The sequence below is a fragment of the Phasianus colchicus genome, chromosome 33 (assembly GCF_987193195.1).
Source record: "Phasianus colchicus chromosome 33, bPhaCol1.hap1.1, whole genome shotgun sequence".
Taxonomy (NCBI): Eukaryota; Metazoa; Chordata; class Aves; order Galliformes; family Phasianidae; genus Phasianus; species Phasianus colchicus.
Genome location: NC_143468.1, coordinates 3,224,978 through 3,242,659, shown reverse-complemented (window position 1 = coordinate 3,242,659; position 17,682 = coordinate 3,224,978). Strand labels below are relative to the sequence as shown.

General features: G+C 67.0%; 2 protein-coding genes and 2 non-coding genes across 7 annotated transcripts; all 4 read left to right on the top strand.

Annotated features, from left to right (window-relative positions):
* Nucleotides 1-277: 277 nt before the first annotated feature.
* ATP5F1B (ATP synthase F1 subunit beta) lies at nt 278-3,245 on the top strand. Its single transcript, XM_031610031.2, has 10 exons — nt 278-434; nt 566-748; nt 1,064-1,238; nt 1,377-1,498; nt 1,721-1,905; nt 1,990-2,148; nt 2,276-2,398; nt 2,478-2,690; nt 2,776-2,977; nt 3,064-3,245. Exons 1-10 carry the CDS (start codon nt 293-295, stop codon nt 3,159-3,161), a joined length of 1,602 nt encoding a protein of 533 aa, XP_031465891.2. The 5' UTR covers nt 278-292; the 3' UTR covers nt 3,162-3,245.
* Nucleotides 777-851, top strand: LOC116239844 (small nucleolar RNA SNORD59). Its single transcript, XR_004169169.1, has one exon. It is a non-coding gene; the product is annotated as a small nucleolar RNA SNORD59 (small nucleolar RNA).
* LOC116239843 (small nucleolar RNA SNORD59) lies at nt 1,579-1,651 on the top strand. Its single transcript, XR_004169168.1, has one exon. It is a non-coding gene; the product is annotated as a small nucleolar RNA SNORD59 (small nucleolar RNA).
* A 583-nt stretch (nt 3,246-3,828) lies between the features above and the next one.
* On the top strand, nt 3,829-15,434 carry BAZ2A (bromodomain adjacent to zinc finger domain 2A). 4 transcript variants are annotated; one of them, XM_090128317.1, is made up of 29 exons: nt 3,829-3,889; nt 5,807-5,947; nt 6,267-6,818; nt 7,088-7,267; nt 7,696-7,905; nt 8,021-8,245; nt 8,329-8,389; nt 8,461-8,569; nt 8,648-8,749; nt 8,852-9,062; nt 9,132-9,193; nt 9,349-9,414; nt 9,488-9,679; nt 9,757-10,011; nt 10,578-10,792; nt 10,876-10,950; nt 11,275-11,437; nt 11,531-11,590; nt 11,683-11,818; nt 11,891-12,477; nt 12,555-12,780; nt 12,876-13,031; nt 13,108-13,274; nt 13,358-13,635; nt 13,708-13,840; nt 13,925-14,071; nt 14,162-14,355; nt 14,458-14,601; nt 15,214-15,434. In XM_090128317.1, exons 2-29 carry the CDS (start codon nt 5,809-5,811, stop codon nt 15,374-15,376), a joined length of 5,208 nt encoding a protein of 1,735 aa, XP_089984443.1. In that variant the 5' UTR covers nt 3,829-3,889; nt 5,807-5,808; the 3' UTR covers nt 15,377-15,434. The 4 variants fall into 4 exon arrangements, with proteins under 4 accessions (XP_089984443.1, XP_089984444.1, XP_089984446.1 ...); XM_090128318.1 differs by lacking the exon at nt 3,829-3,889 and adding an exon at nt 4,218-4,378; XM_090128320.1 differs by lacking the exon at nt 3,829-3,889 and adding an exon at nt 4,614-4,631.
* Nucleotides 15,435-17,682: the final 2,248 nt, after the last annotated feature.

Below are 17,682 nucleotides of genomic sequence, written 5' to 3'. Positions count from 1 at the left end.
GCAGAGCGCGTGCGCTGCCGCTTCCGGCGTCTTGCACCCGCCCCTTCCGGCCGATCCGCTCACCGCAGCGCCCAATCGCTGCGGGGCGTTTCTAGACAGTCGCGCGCGCGGCCCAATCGTGAGGAGGCGCGACGAGAGCCGGGACGCGTCCAGCCAATCGGAGCGCGAGAGCGGGAGGCGCGGGTCGGCTTCTACCCAATGGGCGCGAGCGGTGGGCGGCAGCGCGCGCGGAGGGCCCGCCCCCTGTGGGCCGTGTCGGGCGGGCGGAGCGCGGGGCTCAGTCGGCGCCGCCATGTTGGGGCTCGCGGTTCGCCGCTCTGCCGCTGCCGCCACCGCCGCCCGCCCGGCGCTGCGCCGCGCTGCCGGGCCGGCCCATGGCTTCCTGCCGCTGCTCCTCAGCCGCGGGGCCGGCCCGGCCGCCGCCGTCGGTGCGCGTGAGTGCGGAGCGGCCGCGGGGTCACCTTGGGGCCTACGCGGGCGGGGGGCGTCGCGGCGAGCGCCGTTCCCGGGCCCCGTTAAGGCGGAGCGGCCCTCAGCGCCCGCCTCGACTCGCTCTCTCCTTTAGGCCGGGACCACGCGGCTCAGGCGGCCCCCGCCGCCAAGGCCGGCTCCGCCACCGGGCGCATCGTGGCCGTGATCGGCGCCGTGGTGGACGTGCAGTTCGACGAGGGGCTGCCGCCCATCCTGAACGCCCTGGAGGTGCAGGGCCGGGAGACGCGACTGGTGCTGGAGGTGGCCCAGCATTTGGGTGAGCGGGGCTGGGGCTGGGGGGTCCTCTTCCGGTGATGATGGATTTCGGTGACTTTCGTTCTTCTGAGCTCGCTGAAGCCACACGCGAAAATCTGAGGAGGAGGAGGAAGGGGAGGAAGGTGGCTGCTGGGGGGCCGCGCTTTGCCGGGGGGCTGCAGCCCGCAGGGCCTCCACTTGAGGCTGCGTTTTCCCTGCGCTGTTTTGTCCTTCAGTGCCTCTCGCAGCAAAGCATCCTCTTGGCAGGGGTGGGAGGAGGTGTGCAGCTGTCCCCAGGGTCAGCCCGAGGGCACTGCGGTAACTCTGCCCTCGGCAGGGGAGAACACGGTGCGCACCATCGCCATGGACGGCACGGAAGGGCTGGTGAGGGGACAGAAGGTGCTGGACTCCGGCGCTCCCATCCGCATCCCCGTCGGCCCCGAGACCTTGGGAAGGATCATGAATGTCATCGGGGAACCCATCGACGAGAGGGGCCCCATCACAACGAAACAGTGAGCGATGCTGCAGGCCGAGCCGTGGTGCTGTGTGGGGTTTGGAGGCAGGGGCTCGGGGCCTGGCAGCGATTGCTGCCCATAACGGATCGAGGGGATCTGCGTTGGTCGCTCAGTTTCTTCCCTCTTGTGCTGCAGGTTTGCTGCTATCCACGCCGAAGCCCCTGAGTTTGTGGAGATGAGCGTCGAGCAGGAGATCCTGGTGACAGGCATCAAGGTGGTGGACCTGCTGGCCCCCTATGCCAAGGGTGGCAAGATCGGTACGTAGCCCCCAGGGGATGGAGGAGCAGAGGCACTGTGCCCACCACGAGGCTCAGAGCCCATCCCCACACAGCAGCTTCCTTCGCTGATGAGTAACCTTTTGACTTTCGTTCTACTGAGCTTGCTGAAGCAACGTTTATTGTCTGAGGAGGAAAGGGATGAAGGGAGACCCCAGGGTGGTGGGATTGGCTCTGGGTTGAGTGGGTCACCCTTTCCCCCAGGTTTGTTTGGAGGCGCTGGCGTCGGCAAGACAGTGCTGATCATGGAACTGATCAACAACGTGGCCAAAGCTCACGGCGGTTATTCGGTGTTCGCCGGTGTGGGGGAGCGAACCCGCGAGGGCAACGATTTGTACCATGAGATGATTGAGTCCGGGGTCATCAACCTGAAAGATGCCACCTCCAAGGTGCTGCGTGAGGCCTGGGCTAGGCTGGGCTGGGGGCCTGCTGGCACAGCAGCTGTGCTGATGTTGGGTCTGCTCTTGTGCCAGGTCGCTCTGGTCTATGGACAGATGAATGAACCCCCGGGTGCCCGTGCCAGGGTGGCTCTGACTGGGTTGACAGTGGCAGAGTACTTTAGGGACCAGGAAGGCCAGGACGTGCTGCTCTTCATCGACAACATTTTCCGCTTCACCCAGGCTGGCTCAGAGGTTGGTGCTGACTGCAGGGCAGCCAGCTGCCCCAGCATCAACCACCCTTTGTCAGGCCCGTCCCCATAGCAATGCTGCCCTTCACGTGGGCACTGCTTGTTGTCTCACCGTCTCTGTTCCCTCCTAGGTGTCAGCCTTGCTGGGCAGAATCCCCTCTGCTGTGGGCTACCAGCCCACGTTGGCCACTGACATGGGCACCATGCAGGAGCGGATCACCACCACACGCAAAGGCTCCATCACCTCAGTGCAGGTAGTGCCAGTGCTGTGCCCTCTGGGCTGGGGACCCCACAGCACCCACCTGCGTCCCACGGTGCCCACCCTCCCCGCAGGCCATCTACGTGCCAGCAGATGACCTGACAGACCCTGCCCCTGCCACCACCTTCGCCCATTTGGATGCCACCACGGTGCTGTCCCGTGCCATCGCCGAGCTGGGCATCTACCCTGCTGTGGACCCGCTGGATTCCACCTCCCGAATCATGGACCCCAATATTGTGGGGCCCGAGCACTACGACGTGGCCCGGGGTGTGCAGAAGATCCTTCAGGTGAGGGGAGGATGGGGCAGCGACTGCTGGGGATGCCTTTGGGGTGCAGGAAGCCTGGCTGCTCACCACCTGCTTTGGTCCCCAGGACTACAAGTCCCTGCAGGACATCATCGCCATCCTGGGCATGGATGAGCTGTCTGAGGAGGACAAGCTGACTGTGGCCCGGGCCCGCAAGATCCAGCGCTTTTTGTCCCAGCCCTTCCAGGTGGCTGAGGTCTTCACCGGCCACATGGGCAAGCTGGTGCCCCTGAAGGAGACCATCAAGGGCTTCAAGCAGATCCTGGCAGGTGAGGAGGGGGCAGGGGGAGCTGGGGGGCCCTGCCCTGGGCCTGGCGCCAGCTCCCCCTACCGCTGGCTGTGTTCTTCCCCCCAGGTGAATACGACCACCTCCCGGAGCAGGCCTTCTACATGGTGGGGCCCATCGAGGAGGCAGTGGCCAAGGCAGAGAAGCTGGCTGAGGAACACGCGTGAGCAGGGCCGCCTTCACCCCTCCCGGCTCCGTGCGGGGCCAGACCCAAAGTATTTAAGGTTTCCAATAAAACGTTGGTGAAAACAGCCCGGGCCCTGCGTGCAGAGGAGCCCTTCCCCACCCAGGGGTACATCTGGGAGGGGCCTCTGCCCTCCCCCCCATCCTGCTGTACTCCTTGGGGGGGAATTATTGCAGCAGTGCAGTGCCCTGTGCTGCATCCAGCTGCCTCCAGCAGTGCGGGGCCTCTTTTTTGGGGGGGTCTGCACCCACCCGGCGTGCCCTTGTGTGGGGCTGCGCGGTGGAGCACAGGGAGGGGACCAGTGGCAGCTGCCTTCAGCGGGGGGGGCAGGTCAGCCTTCCCCCCCAGCCCCCACCCCATCGTGCAGCACAAAGGGCTCCCGCCTGGCCCTGCCAGATGGGGCTTTGTCTGCGGGTCCCGGGGGGGCGGTCCGGGCCCGCCCTGTGTGGGATCACCGAATCCCGAGCCCGGGGGCTGTGGCCGAGCGGCGCCGAAGGGAGTGGGGGAAACGCGGTGTTCCCTGGGGGGGGACAGGATGGAGGGGGGGTCCCCTTAGCAGTGCCCCCCCCCGCCGCAAAGCGCTGCGGCTCCTTTAAATGGCGGCGCGTCCCGTGCCCGGGGGGGGCGGTGCTGACATCACGCGGGGCCGCGAGCACCGGCACAGCCCCGGGCGGCCCTGCGGCACCGGCACCAGAACCGGCACCGCCCGAGGTACGCGCTGCGTGACGCCGGACCCCCCCACCCCAACGGGGCTGAGACCCCCCCTTCTCCCCCCCCCAGGCTGGGATCGGGGCTCCGCACCGGGACGGCCCCCCTCCAACCCCCGCCGTCGGTGCCGGTGATGTCAGCGGGGAAGCGGAGGAGCCGTTCCCGGTTGATGGCGGTGGGAGGCGGCGGCCCCACGTGGGGGATTCCCCCCCGCCCTCCCCGACCCCTCCGGGGGCGGAGATCCCCCCCCACGTGGGCGCGCGTCCGCCCCGCGCTGACGCCGCCGCCGCTCCCGGTGACGCCACCGCGGTGACGCGGGGAGGAGGGCGGGGCGGGGACCGCCCGGCGGCGCGCGGCGCTTCCTGCCCTGCGCCGCTCGGCCCGGTCCGGTTCGGCTCCGCTCTGCGGCCCGGTCCGCTCGGAAGGACCGCGCCATGCGGAGCCGCATCCCGCCCCGCACCGCGTGAGCCGGGCCCGCGGCGCCGCTGCCAGGTGCGGGGGTCGGGGGGGGACGGCGGGCGGAGCGCTGCGCGGCGGTCGGTAACGGCGGGGGCGGCGGTTGGGACCTGCGGGGCTCCCCCTCCCCCCCACCCCCTCCCTTTTCTCCTCCCCCTCCCGACTCCGTCGGTTCCCCGTTCCTCCCCCACGCACTTTCCCGCAGTCACCGTCCCGGTTTCCCCCCCCCCCCCCCCCCCTCCGGTGGGAACGCGGCCTCTGCGCGGGGGCGGCTGCCGGAGGGCTCCCGGTGCGGTTCGGTGCGGTTCTCCCGGTACCGGACCCCCCCCTCCCCCCCCCGCAGGAAGCGGCCGAGCAATGGCAGCGGGCGTTGCGCCGCGTCGCGTTGTTTTGAAGCGGCTCCGGGAACGGCTGCGCGGAGCCACACAGCGCTGAACCGGGGGGGCCGGGGGGTTGGGGCAGCCCCCATACCCCCCCCCCTCACTACCCCCCTTTTCCAGCCTCATTCTCCTCCCCCCGCTCCCGGCTCCGGTTTCAGCCGTGGCCCAATTCTGCGCTCTGCCGGCAGCGGGCGGCGCTCCGGGTTGGGACAGCGCGGGGGGGGCACAGCGGGACGAGCCCGGGGTCCGTCCCCCCCCTCTGCGTTCGTTCCCATCCTCTGACTTTATTCGTTCCCCCCCCCTCCGGCCTGCAGCAGCACCTGCCCGGCTCTGCCCGCCCCCCCCCCCCCCCCCCCCCCGACCTTTGGTAGCCCCGGAGCATCAGTGCGGTGTGTGGGGGGGGGGGTGTTGGAAGGGTTCTGCTTTTAATCCATCGCTCGGGGCAGCCCCGGGGTGAAGGGGAAGGGGAAGGGGGGGGGATGTGTCACCCCTGGGGGGGCCGCGGCGGTGTCCTCGTGGGGCCGTGACGAAATCTGTGCCCGGGTTACGACACGGCCCTGCCTGGCGCTGCAACGGCGAATTCGGTGTCCTCCGTGTGCGGGGGGGCTGCGGGGGGGGGGGGCTGCGGGGGTCCCTTCGCCCTGCGCGCCCCCGCGGAGGTGGCACCGCGCGGTGCCCCCAGCTGCGAATTGAGGCCGCCCCCATCGGAGCAGCTGCCCTGGGGGTGGGGGGAGGGGATGTGGGGGGGGGATGGGGCCGAGCGCCCTCCGGCACCGCTGGACTATTGGGGGGGGGGCGGGGGGTGTAAAGAGGTGTCCAAGGAGCAGCCATCCCTACACGCAGCACCGGGAGCTGCGGTGCTCCCAGAGGGGGGGCGGGCCGTGCCACGTCCCTGCAAGGTCACGGGCACATTGGGGTGGGGGGGGACCTGCTGGTCTGTGCCATGCTGGGAGCACGGGGATGGGGGGGGAGTGATGGGACCCTCTGTGTAACAGCGTGGCACACCGGGGCACGGCAGTGCCCATGGGCTGATCCTGGGGGTCGTGGCACCTCCATAACCCCGCGCCTTTCACCCCCCCCGCAGCCATGGACACCGATAACCATTTTGGCTTTGCGGGTCTTCCCCCCGCACCCACTGCCTCAGGACTGAAACCCACCGCGCCTTCCTCAGGGGACAGCCCGTACAGCAACGGGGCCGCGCTCAGCTTCCCCCCCCAGGGGAAAAGTGAGTATGGGGGCAGGCGTGGGGCTGTGCAGCAGAGGAGTCCTGGCCTTGTGTTCTTGGTGCGAGGCGTTGGCGCGTCGCTGGGGGGCCACCGAGCACAGCTGTAGGGTGGGGGCTCCTGGTGGGGTCGGCTGTGTGCTCCCAGCCGAAAATGGCCGGGCTGGGGGCTGTGGGTTTGGGTTTGGCTGTGAACCGATCCCTGCGCAACCCTACAGCGGGGCTGCGGGCGATAGCAGTCCTGCATCCGTCCCCAGACCCTCTCTCCTCGGGTTGAAGGCAATCCCTGCCATTAACATCTCCGCCTCTCCCCCTCCCGCAGGTCTGAACGGGGGCATGAATGTCAACGGCTTCTCTACTGTATCTCACACCACTACTTCAGGGACCTTCACCTCCAGCACGCATTCCTCGGGGCCCCCCCACCTCCACCCCTACGACTGCCTCTGGGACTACACGCAGTTCCAGCCCCCTGGCGGCCTCAAGGACGGCGGCCTCGCTCAGTTCCCCCTCAACGGCGTCTCTGGGGGCTCCAGGCCCTCCTCCCCCGGGCACAGCGCAAACCTTCGGGGCGCGGGGACGGAGCTGTGGGGCAACGGCACGCCTGGCCCCATGGGGCTGAACTTTGACTCTCAGGAGCTGTATGATTCCTTCCCCGAGCAGAGCTTCGAGCTGATGCCCAACGGCCCCACCACTTTCTACGCAGCCCCACAGCCATCCCCCATGCTGGGCTCTGGCGAGCCGCCGTTCCCGTTGCCCGAGGAGGAGCTGGGGGGTGATGCAGACGATGCTGAGGCCTCCAAGGAGCTGCCCCCCCCTATTGCTGAGAACGGGGCTGGGCTGGTGGGCAGCATGGAGCTGGAGGACACGCAGCCAGGTAGGGCGCGGCGGGGGGTCGTGGTGGCGGGTTGCGTCGGGCCGTGCTGGGCGTCCTGTGGCCACGTTCCCGTCCGTCCACAGCACTCAGGACCCCACCTCCATGGGGCTGTGACCTCTGGGTGGGAGCTGGGGGGGGTCCAGGCCCTGGGGGCGATGGGCAGTGCACAGCCACGGTGGGGGGGTGGGGTGGGGGTGGGGCGGGGTGGTGCCCACCGGGCCCCCCGCTCCGCTCCCAGGTTCGTTGCTGCAGCTTTCTGCTCCCTGCAGATCTGAAGCTCTGCGCTTACGACGGCGCAGCGCCTGCCGCGGTGCCGCTGGGCCGGGACAGCCCGGGCCTGACCTCCGGCACCGCCAGCCTGGGGCCCGCATCGCCCATGGGCGCGCCGCTGGAGGACGCGCAGCTGCTGAGCGAAGACCCCCTGGAGCCCTTCGAGGCCCTGGCCGGAGGTAGGGGGGCTGCGGGCAGCGCGGCGCTCGGGGCCGATGGCGATGGCTGCTGCGCTGCGCCGCTCCGGCGGAGGGGCGGGCCGGGATGGCGCGGTCCCTCCTCCGCTCCGGCCTCCCTTCCCAGCGCGGTGACGAAGCTGTTCCTCAGCGCCTGAACTTCCGCGCTGCTGAACATCGCCGCCGCCGCCACGGCCATTTTGGGCTCCGCTTCCCAACGGAGGAGGCGTGGCCGGGGGCTGCGGGCTCCCTTAACCCCTCTCGTCCCGGCACCCACCGGGGTTTGGGGCTGTCAGCCCCGCTGCCCGCGCGGCCACGTGGGTTGTGGGTCGTGGGTCGTGCGCCCCCGGTGCGCGCAGAGCCGGGGGGCTCCTCTGTGCGGTGCTGCCCCACTGAGCTCCGCGCTGTGTCGTTTTCCTCCGCCCCCCCAGACCCCGACACCGGTGACCTCTATGCGATGGATGAGGCGCAGCTGGTGGGCGACAAATCCCCCCTGGAGGAGCCCCCCGACGACGCGCCCGGCCCCCCCCTGCCTGCCGCCAGCCCCCCGCTGCGTGCCGCCAGCCCTTTCAGCCTGCTGGCAGCCCACCGCCCGGCCCCCCCGCTGCTGCCCAGCCCTGACTCACCGCCCCCCCTGCACGGTGCGTGGAGCACCTTTATGGTGCTGAGCCCCAGCTCAGTGCTCGGGGGGGGGCTCCTATGGGAGGAGCAGGAAGGGATGGCAGGCGTGTTGACGGTGCTGCTTTGGCCCTGCAGACAGCAGCCCAGAGCTGAGCAGCGGCCACGCAGGGCCAGAGCAGTCGGGGTCTCTGGAGCTCAGCGCTGCGCTGGAGCCTGAATCCCCGTGTCCTTCTGCTGAGGAAGAGGAGGAGGAAGAGGAGGACGAGGAAGAGGAGGTGGCTGACAGCTGCACGGAGGCTTCAGCTGCTCCAGAAGGAGAGAGCAAGGAGGAGGCCGCCCCGCTGAGCACATCGGTGGGAGGTGAGGATGGAACACCCCCCCCTCTCCACCCCCGGCCGGGTGCCCCCCACACCCCCTGAGCTGCTCCCCCCTCTGCCCCACAGGTGATGTCCCACGCAGGCGCATTGCCACCCCTGAGGAGGTGCGCTTCCCTCTGCAGCATGGGTACGTGGTGTCCCCATATCCACGTCCCACGTGGCTGTGCAGGACCCAGGCTGAGCCCCCTCTGTGTGCAGGTGGAGGAGAGAGGTGCGCATCAAAAGGGGGAACCACCGCTGGCAGGGAGAGACGTGGTACTATGGGCCATGTGGGAAGAGGATGAAGCAGTTCCCGGAGGTGATCAAGGTACGGTGGGGGGTGGTGGGCTCTGAGCAGCCCCCCAGCTCCACCAGGGCTCCTCATCCTCCTCCTCCTGCCCCCCAGTACCTGAACAGGAACGTGGTGCAGGATGTCCGCCGTGAGCACTTCAGCTTCAGCCCCCGGATGCCAGTGGGGGATTTCTATGAGGAGCGAGAGACGCCGGAGGTGAGCACTCATAGTGCTCTGCAGGCCACTGCTCTGTGCAACGGCCGCAGCCGTGGGGCTGTGGGTCGCTCCCTGTGGGGCTGATGGGGTTTCCTTCTGCAGGGTCTGCAGTGGGTGAAGCTGAGCCCCGAGGAGATCCCGTCCCGTATCCAAGCCATCACCGGGAAGCGCGGCCGACCCCGCAACGCTGAGAAGGCAAAGCCCAAAGAGCTGCCTGCCATGAAGCGCGGCCGCGGGCGGCCCCCCAAGGTCCGGATGGTGGATCTGCTGAGCAAGACGGACGCGCGGCTGCTGAAGAGGCTGGAGGCCCAAGGTACCCCCCGGCCCCCAGCCCGCCCCGCAGCCCGCTCGCTGTCACCAACCACCCCCTCCATTCTCACAGAGGTGCTCAGTGATGAGGACAAGCTGAAAATGAGCAAAATCAAGAAGAAGATGAGGCGGAAGGTATGAGGGGTGCCTGGGGAGGGCTAGGGGCAGCCCTGGGACTCCTCCATCTTGGTGGCTGACACGGAGCCTTCCCTGGCTGCGGGGCACAGAGCAGCCCCCTGCCCCGACCACTGCGTTGCTGCCGGTCCCTGAGCTGCTCTTCTTCTCCCCAGGCCAAGAACAAGCAGAAGCAGGAGGCAAAAGCTCCCAAAGCGAAGGAAGCCAAGAAGAAGTCCAAGGTGGGTCCGCAGCAGCCATGGGGAAGGGAGGGAGGGGGCTGGAGGGACCACCCACCCCGGGATCTGTCTCCAGGCCAAGGAGAAAAAGGGCAAAGCGGAGAAGGGCAAGGACAAGGGGCGGCCCAAGGAGAAGAAGGGCAAAGGGACGCGCAGGGTGGACAAGGGGCTGCTGGCCCAGCGGCGCCTGGAGGAGCGGCGACGGCAGCAGCTCATCCTGGAGGAGATGAAGAAGCCGACGGAGGATATGTGCCTGGCGGACCACCAGGTTGGAATGGGGAGGGGGTGCAGCAGGGCTGACCCCCCCTGCGTCCCCTGCCCTGACCGCCCCACTTTGCCCCGCAGCCGCTGCCGACCTTCTCGCGCATCCCAGGCCTGGTGCTGCCCAGCCGCGCGTTCTCCCACTGCCTGACGGTGGTGGAGTTCTTGCAGAGCTACGGCAAGGTGCTGGGCTTTGACCCCAGCAGGGACGTGCCCAGCCTGAGCACGCTGCAGGAGGGGCTGCTGGGGGTGGGCGGCAGTGCTGGCGCGGTGCAGGACCTGCTGGTGCGGCTGCTGCAGGCTGCGCTCTACGACCCCGGGCTGCCCCCCTACTGCCAGGTACTGCCCCTCCTCTGTGTCCCCTGCCTCGTCTGAGTCCCTCCATTCCCTATCCTGGTGCCCTTGGTGCCCGTGAGGCTGCAGCTGCTGCAGGCCTGGGGTGGGTGGGCACTGCGTTTTGGGATGTGCTGCTCACGCTGTAGCCCCATCTGGGGACACCCACCCCAGGCTTTGGGTTTTCCAGTCACACAATCACAGAGTGGTTGGGTTGGAAGGGACCTCAAGGATCATGAATCTCCAACCTCCCTGCCACGTGCAGGGCCACCAACCTCCACATTTAATGCCAGCCCAGGCTGCCCAGGGCCCCATCCAACCTGGCCTTGGACACTTCCAGGGATGGACGGGGCATCCACAGCCTCTCTGGGCAGCTGTTCCAGCACCTCACCACTCTCACAGCAAACAACTTCCCCCTAACATCCAACCTCAATCTTCCCTCCCTCAACTTCAAACCGTTTTCCCTTGTCTTGCTGCTGTCTACCCTTTCAAAGAGTTGACTCCCCCATCAGTGTTCTCTCCATGTTGTCCCCTTCCTGCTGCCCCCCCCCAACACCTCTCTCTCCCCGCAGTCCCTGAAGATCCTGGGTGAGAAGGTGTCAGAGATCAGCCTGAACCGTGACACCGTCTCGGAGGTGCTGCGCTGCTTCCTGACAGCCCACGGGGCTGAAGCTGAGCTGTGCACGGGGCTGCGCACCAAACCCTTCCAGGCGCTGCTCCCGGAGCGCAAAGCTGCCATCCTGGCCTTCCTGGTCAACGAGCTCAACAGCAGCGCCCGCATCATCAGGTGAGCATAGAGGGGGGAGCGCCAGCTGTGCCCCCACCCCATGGAGCTGAGCCCCCCGCCCCTCCCCCTTCATGTTCTTGCAGTGAGATTGACAAGACACTGGAGAGCATGTCAGCCTACAGGAAGAACAAATGGATCATTGAAGGACGGCTGCGCCGGTGGGTGCTGTGGGGTGGGGGTTGTGTTATGGGGTGGGGAGGAGGCTGTGTTGTGCCAGGGGATGGGGACAGGGCTGTGCCATAGAACGAGGATGGTGCTGTGCCACGGGGCAGTGCTGTGGGATAGGGACAGGGCTGTGCTATGGGATGGTGCTGTGCTGTGGGGATGGGAGATGGGGCTGCGCTATGGGATGGGAAATGGGGCTGTGCCATGGGATGGGGTGGGGCTGCGCTCCCCAAACCCATCCCCCTGACTCAAGGGGCTCTGGGCACAGAAGGGGTTCCGCGCAGGATCTCCACTGTCACTGTGCTGTGTCCCATCAGGTTGAAGGTGGCCCTGGCCAAGAAGACGGGTCGCCCTGAGTCAGAGCTGATGGCACTGGAGGATGGGCGACGCCGGCGCAGCTCCCGCCTGTGTGAGGAGCCGGGGCTGGAGCTGGAGGAGGAGGAGGAGGGTCGGGGCCGCCGCTCCCGCCGGGACGAGGAGGTGATGTTTGGCATTGGGAGCGCTGTGGGATGGGATGGAGTGCGGTCTCAGGGTCTCCCCTGGTCCTGATGGTCCCTCAAACCCCCCCCCCAGGCCGACACATCCACCTCCAGCATCCCTGAGCTCGAGCGGCAGATCGAGAAGCTGGCTAAGGTGAGTGGAGGCACGGGTCTGTGTGTCCCCATCCCATGGCTGTGACCCCTCCCCTCCCCACTGCAGCCCCTCACCCCGTGCCCTTCCCACAGCGGCAGATGTTCTTCCGCAAGAAGCTGCTGCACTCCTCGCAGACACTGCGGGCTGCCTCCCTGGGCCAGGACCGGTACCGGCGGCGGTACTGGGTGCTGCCCCACCTGGGGGGGATCTTCGTGGAGGGGGCGGAAGGTGAGCGGGGTTGGGGCTGGAGGCGTGCTGGGGACCCCCACGGTGCAACCTGCCCTCGTTCCTCCCCTGCAGTGCCCGAGGAGCGCCCGGAGGAGACCACGGAGCAGAAGGTTCTGTGCCCGGTGCCCGCGGTGAAGGAGGAGCCACCGGACCCCGAGGTGCCGGCGCCGGTTCCCCAACGGGTCGCCATGAACTGTGTGGCCGCACGCGCCCGGGGACGACCGCGGAAGAGCAAAGAGGAGCCACCCCCCCCGCCCGTCCCCCCGCCCATCCCCCCGCCCGTCCCCTCACCCATCCCCCTGCCCATGCCCCCCAAATCGCCACCCATCAACGGCGCCCTGGAGGAGCCTCTGGCGCTGGGGCAGAGCCAACACGACCTCAGCCAGTCCGCCTTCCTGTCGTGGCTCAGCCAGACGCAGCCCTCGCTGCTCACCGACGCTGTGCTCACCCCGGACAGCAGCCCCGGAGCGGGGGATGTGGGGCTGCCGCCCCTCGAGGCCTCGTCTGACCCCACAGAGGAGGAGAGCAGCACAGAGACTGCAGATACGCAGGGGCCGTGGTTCAGCCCCCTGCCCCGCGATGACAGAGTCCCCCACGCGCCCTCCTCAGCTGAGCCCCCACCGCCCCACAGGGAGCAGCCCAAGGCCTCAGCCAGGCAGGTGGGTGCTGCAGTGTACGGGGGGCTCTGAAGAGTGATGGCTGGGGATCTCCTACTCACCGTGCTCCGTCCCTGCAGCTGAATGGGCTCCCAGCAGATGACTCCACCTCCCCTCTGCTCGCCTCCACCCCGGTCCCCGCCGGTGCCAGGGCCCCCCCTGCCTGCCCACGCAGCCGGAATAGCCTGGAGAAGCTGCAGGACCCCCCGGGGCAACCCAAGCGCCGGGGGCGGCCCCCCACCAAGTTCTTCAAGCAGATGGAGCAGAAGTACCTGACGCAGCTGACAGAGCAGCCGGTTCCCCCTGGTGAGAGCGCTGCCCGGGGTCGGGGGGGGGGACGGGACGTGGGGGAGAGGTGGGCAGCGCTGCGGGACCGGTTTGACCACGGCGCTGCCTTGCAGAGATGCGGAGCGGGTGGTGGTGGCTGCAGGACCCCGAGCAGCTGGAGGCGGTGGCACGAGCGCTGCACCCGCGCGGCATCCGGGAGAAGGCGCTGCACAAACACCTGACCAAGCACAGGGAGTACCTGCGGGAGGTCTGCCTGCGTGCGGCCACGGGTACGGGGTGCGCGTGGGCTGCGGGCTGCGGGCGTGGGTCTGCGTCCCCCCTGCCGACTCCTTCGTGTGCCCCCAGACCCCATCTTCCACCCCCGCCCCGAGGCGGCCGCCGTCACCGCCGCGTCTCAGGAAGCGTTGGCCCAGTGGTCGGTGATGGAGAGGGCGTACGAGGCCGACCTGTCGGTGCTGCAGTGGGTGGAGGAGCTGGAGCAGCGCGTGCTGATGGCCGACCTGCAGATCCGGGTAGGCGGGGGTCCCCGTGCGCAGGGCGGGGGGGGTCTCAGCCGCACAGGAGGGTCTCAGCCCTGAGCACCTCTGTCCCGTAGGGCTGGACGTGCCCCAGCCCTGACTCCACGCGCACTGACCTGCGGTACTGCGAGCACAAAGTGGAGCCTCTGGAGGACATCACGGTGCGCAGCCGGCGGGACGGGCTCCCCCCGCGCCGCGAGGACACCAACCCTCTGGACCTGGCGGTGCTGCGCCTGGCGGCGTTGGAGCAGAACGTGGAGCGGCGCTACCTGAAGGAGCCGCTGTGGGCACCGCACGAGGTGGTGCTGGAGAAGGCGGTGCTGAGCGGCCCCGAGGAGCTGAGCCCGACGGAGATGTGAGCCCCCCCAGCCCTCACACCCCCGCGGGACCCCCCCGGCGCTGTGCTGAGCCTCGTGCCCCCCTGCAGCGCCTACGAAATCACCCCCCGCGTGCGGACGTGGCGGCAGACGTTGGAGCGGTGCCGCAGTGCAGCCCAGGTGTCGCTGTGCATCCACCAGCTGGAGCGCTCCATCGCGTGGGAGAAGTCTGTCAACAAAGTGGTGAGAGCGCGCTGCCGGCACCGGGGGGGGGAAGGTCCAGGGGCTGGGGGGAGACCACCGTTCTGAGCCCCTCAACCCCTGCAGACGTGCCTGGTGTGCCGGCGTGGGGATGATGATGAGAACCTGCTGCTGTGTGACGGCTGCGACCGCGGCTGCCACCTCTACTGCCACCGCCCGCGCATGGCGGCCGTGCCCGAGGGCGACTGGTTCTGCTCGGTCTGCGTCTCGCGGGTACGCGGGGGTCCGGGCTGTGCGGTGCCGCCGTCGGGGCCGTGTGCTGTCGGTGACCCCGCGTGTTTGTGTCCACCCCGCCCCCCCCAGGCACAGCAGTACCCGGAGCCCCTCGCCCCGCGGCGGGGGAAGAAGCGGAAGCGGGGCCGCGTGCCCGGGGGGGGCACGGCGGAGGACGGCAGCCCCCGACGCAGGGCGGCATCGCGGCGTCCCGAGGGGGCGTCCCCAGCCAAACGGCGTGCAGCCCCCCCGCGGGGCCCACCCGGCGACCTGACCTTCTGCGAGTGAGTGTGGCAGGGTCGGGGGGGGGACATCCCCAGAGCCACCCCCTCCCCTCCTCTCCTCCACTACCACCACCCAGCTCCTGTCCTTCCCCCCCCCTCCAGGATCATCCTGATGGAGATGGAGGCACACGAGGACGCCTGGCCCTTCCTGGAGCCCGTCAACCCCCGCCTGGTGCCCGGCTACCGCCGCATCATCAAACACCCCATGGACTTTGGCACCATGCGTGTGCGGCTGCTGCGGGGCGGGTGAGTGCAGCGTCCCCCCTCTGTGACCCCCCCACAACATCTCTATTACATGCCCCCTACATGCCTTTCCTCTATATGCCTCTCCCCTGTTACATGCCCCAATCTCTCTCTCCTGTACCCCCCCAACATTTCTCCCCAGTATATCCTCCCCAATCTCTCTCCTTTATGCTCCCAACATTTCTCCTCTATTACGACCCCCCAACACCTTTCCCTTATGTGCCCCCCAACACCTGTAAACTCCCCCCACCTTTTCTCCCCTATTATGTGCCCCCCCAATATCTCTCTCCTATATGTCCCCCCCAACAATTCTTCCCTGTATCCTCCCGCATCATTCTTGTCTGTCCCCCCGATATCTCTTCCCTGCGTATCCTATAATCTCTCTCCCCTGTACGCTCCCCCCACTCTCTCCTATATCCTTCCCCAACTATTCTGTTATATCCCAACCCTCCCCTATCATCTGCCCCCAACACCTCTCCCCTGTGTCCCCCCATCATTCCCCTATATGCTCTCCCAATCTCCCTCGCCCGCTTCATGCCCCCTCAACACATCACCCCAACGTCTTTCCCCCATTCCATGACCCCTTAACATTTCTCCCCTTGCCCCCCTGCCCAGGTACTCGAGTGCAGCCCAGTTCCGTGCTGATGCCACCTTGGTGTTCGACAACTGCCGGACGTTCAATGAGGACGACTCGGCCGTGGGGCGAGCAGGGCACAACATGCGGCGCTTCTTCCAGAGCCGTTGGGAGGAATTCTACCAGGGACCCCCCCAGCACTGATGCTACCTGCTGACTCCCCCCCCCCACCCTCACCCAGGGCCCTCCCCCCCCCAGCCCCATACACCCACCCACCCCCCACAACGCCCGCAGAACTGTGTAAGCCAAAAAAAAAAAAAAAAAAAAAAAAGACAAAAAAAAAACAACAACAAAAAAAACAACAAAAGAGGCTTTTTTTTTTTTTTTTTTCCTTTCTTTCTTTTACCAAATTTTTAGTTTGCCGATGACGAAACAGAAGCAGCCCCCCTTCCACCCCCCCCCACTCACCCCCCTCCCTACAAACGAGGAAAGCAAATAACCCCCCTTCCTCCCCCCCCCCTCGCTGGGAATATTTAATAATAGCAATAGTTTGTAGTGAATGTCTCCATGCATTAAGGCCAGTAAAGTGGACTTAACCCCCCCACGGCCCCCCCCCGCCACCCCACCCTGCAGACACTTTAAGGGAGGGCCCTCCCCACCCCGGTGCACCCCTTCTGCTGTAGGACCCCCCCAAAACGCACCGGGGTGGGTGCTGCCTGCCCCTCACCCCCCCCAGCCACCTGGCTCCAGGGACCAAGGGGGTGGGGGGGGGGCAGGGGGCCCCCCCAGCCCTTTCCCCACCACCACTTCTCAGGAAGACCCCAACTCCCCACCCCCTCCCCGACTTGAGGCCCCCACCCCCCTACCCCCATGGGACCCCTCAGGAACGCTACTGCACCCCCAGGGGGGGGGTGGGGTGGGGGCGTCTTCCCTTCCCCACCCCCCCACCCCCCCCAACAGGGACTTGAAGCCTCAGGCAGGAGCTGCCCCCCCATCCAACCCCGCCAGGCTGGGGGGGGGTGCAGCGCCAGGTGGGATTGGGGAGCAGAGGGGGGGGGTCAGGTGGGGGTCCCCCCCCCCTCCCTTGATACCCTGGGGTTCTGCAGTGGGCCCTCCCGCCCCCTCCCCCCCCCTCCCCCCCCGCCGGTCAGGATATACGGGTACTGCTCTGGGGGTCAGCAGCCGGCGGGGAGGGGGGGTCCCTGACCCCACAGAGCACTGAAAACAACTCACCTACCTGGAGGGGGAGAGGGGGGGGGCCAGGCTGCGTCCCGCCCCCCCTCCCCTTCCCCCCCCCCCCCCCCCCCCGCTCCCCCAAACCCCCCCGTCTCAAAGTAGCCTTTTTTCTATCGGATAAACCTCAGAAAACTTTTTAATTTTTATTTTTATTGTTTTGCTTTGAGATAAAAAAGAAAAAAAAAAAGAGGTGGAATTTGAGGTCTATTTGAACTGACTTTATATGACGCATAAATATTTATATTTTATCTAAGGACGGCGCCCCCCCCCCCCCAAAAACCCCCCTCTAACCTCCCCAATCTGTGCTTTGTTCGGAGCTGTCGGGATTTCTTTCTTTTCTCCTTATTTCTTTTTTTCCCCATTGTGGGAACGTTTTTGGGATCCTCCGCAGCGTTTTGTGTCCGTTGGAGTTCAGCCCCCCCCCCCTCCACCTTTAGCGCCCCCCCAAGCCCCCCCCTTTATCATCACCCCCCCTTTTCTAGACCAGCCGTGTTCGTTGCAGTGGACTTTTTGATAAATGTACAGGTTTTTGTGGATTTAAATTTATTTCTTTCTATATTTTTAGGACCAAGCTCATTTTTAATAATGGTTCAAGGAGAACAAAGCAGATTCCGGTGTTTTCCCACCCCCCCCCCCCCCCGTTGTGTCCCCCCCCCGTTTGTCGCTGTTTCCCCCCCCCACCATGAGCTGTAGGACCGTGCGTGTCGAATAAAACTCACGTTTGGTAGAGAGCTGCTGTCAGAGCCATCCTTTGGGGGGGGTTGGGGAGATGGAAGGGGGGGGCACGGGCCTGAGACCCCCCCCAGAGCACCACCCCCCCACACAACAGAGGCAGTGGTGCTTTTCTTTGCCGTTTTATTTAAAAACAAAACAAAAAGAAAACTCCAAAATTGAGGGGGGGGAGAAGGAGCTGAATTTGGGGCGGGGGGGGGGGGTTGTAAATGGAGTGGGGGGGGCGGGGGGAGGGGGGCCGGCCGGAGCGCGGAAGCAGAGGAAGAAATACAAAACTAGAAACCTCTCAGATCCTTTTAAAAAAAAGCAACTTAAAAACCTGTACAAAATGCGCTACGTATAAATTAAAGGGGGGGGCAGAAGGGAGGGGGGGGCGGGGGGGGCTGCAGCATTGCAGCCACAGCTCAGATCCCCCGCCCTCTGAGGTGGGCAGGATCCCAGCGCCCCCCCCTTCCCCCAGCCCCTGGGCAGCAGAGGAGGGGGCTCAGCGCCGGGGGGGCCGTCTGTGGGGCTCCCTCTTTGGTTCCTTCCTGGGGGGCCCC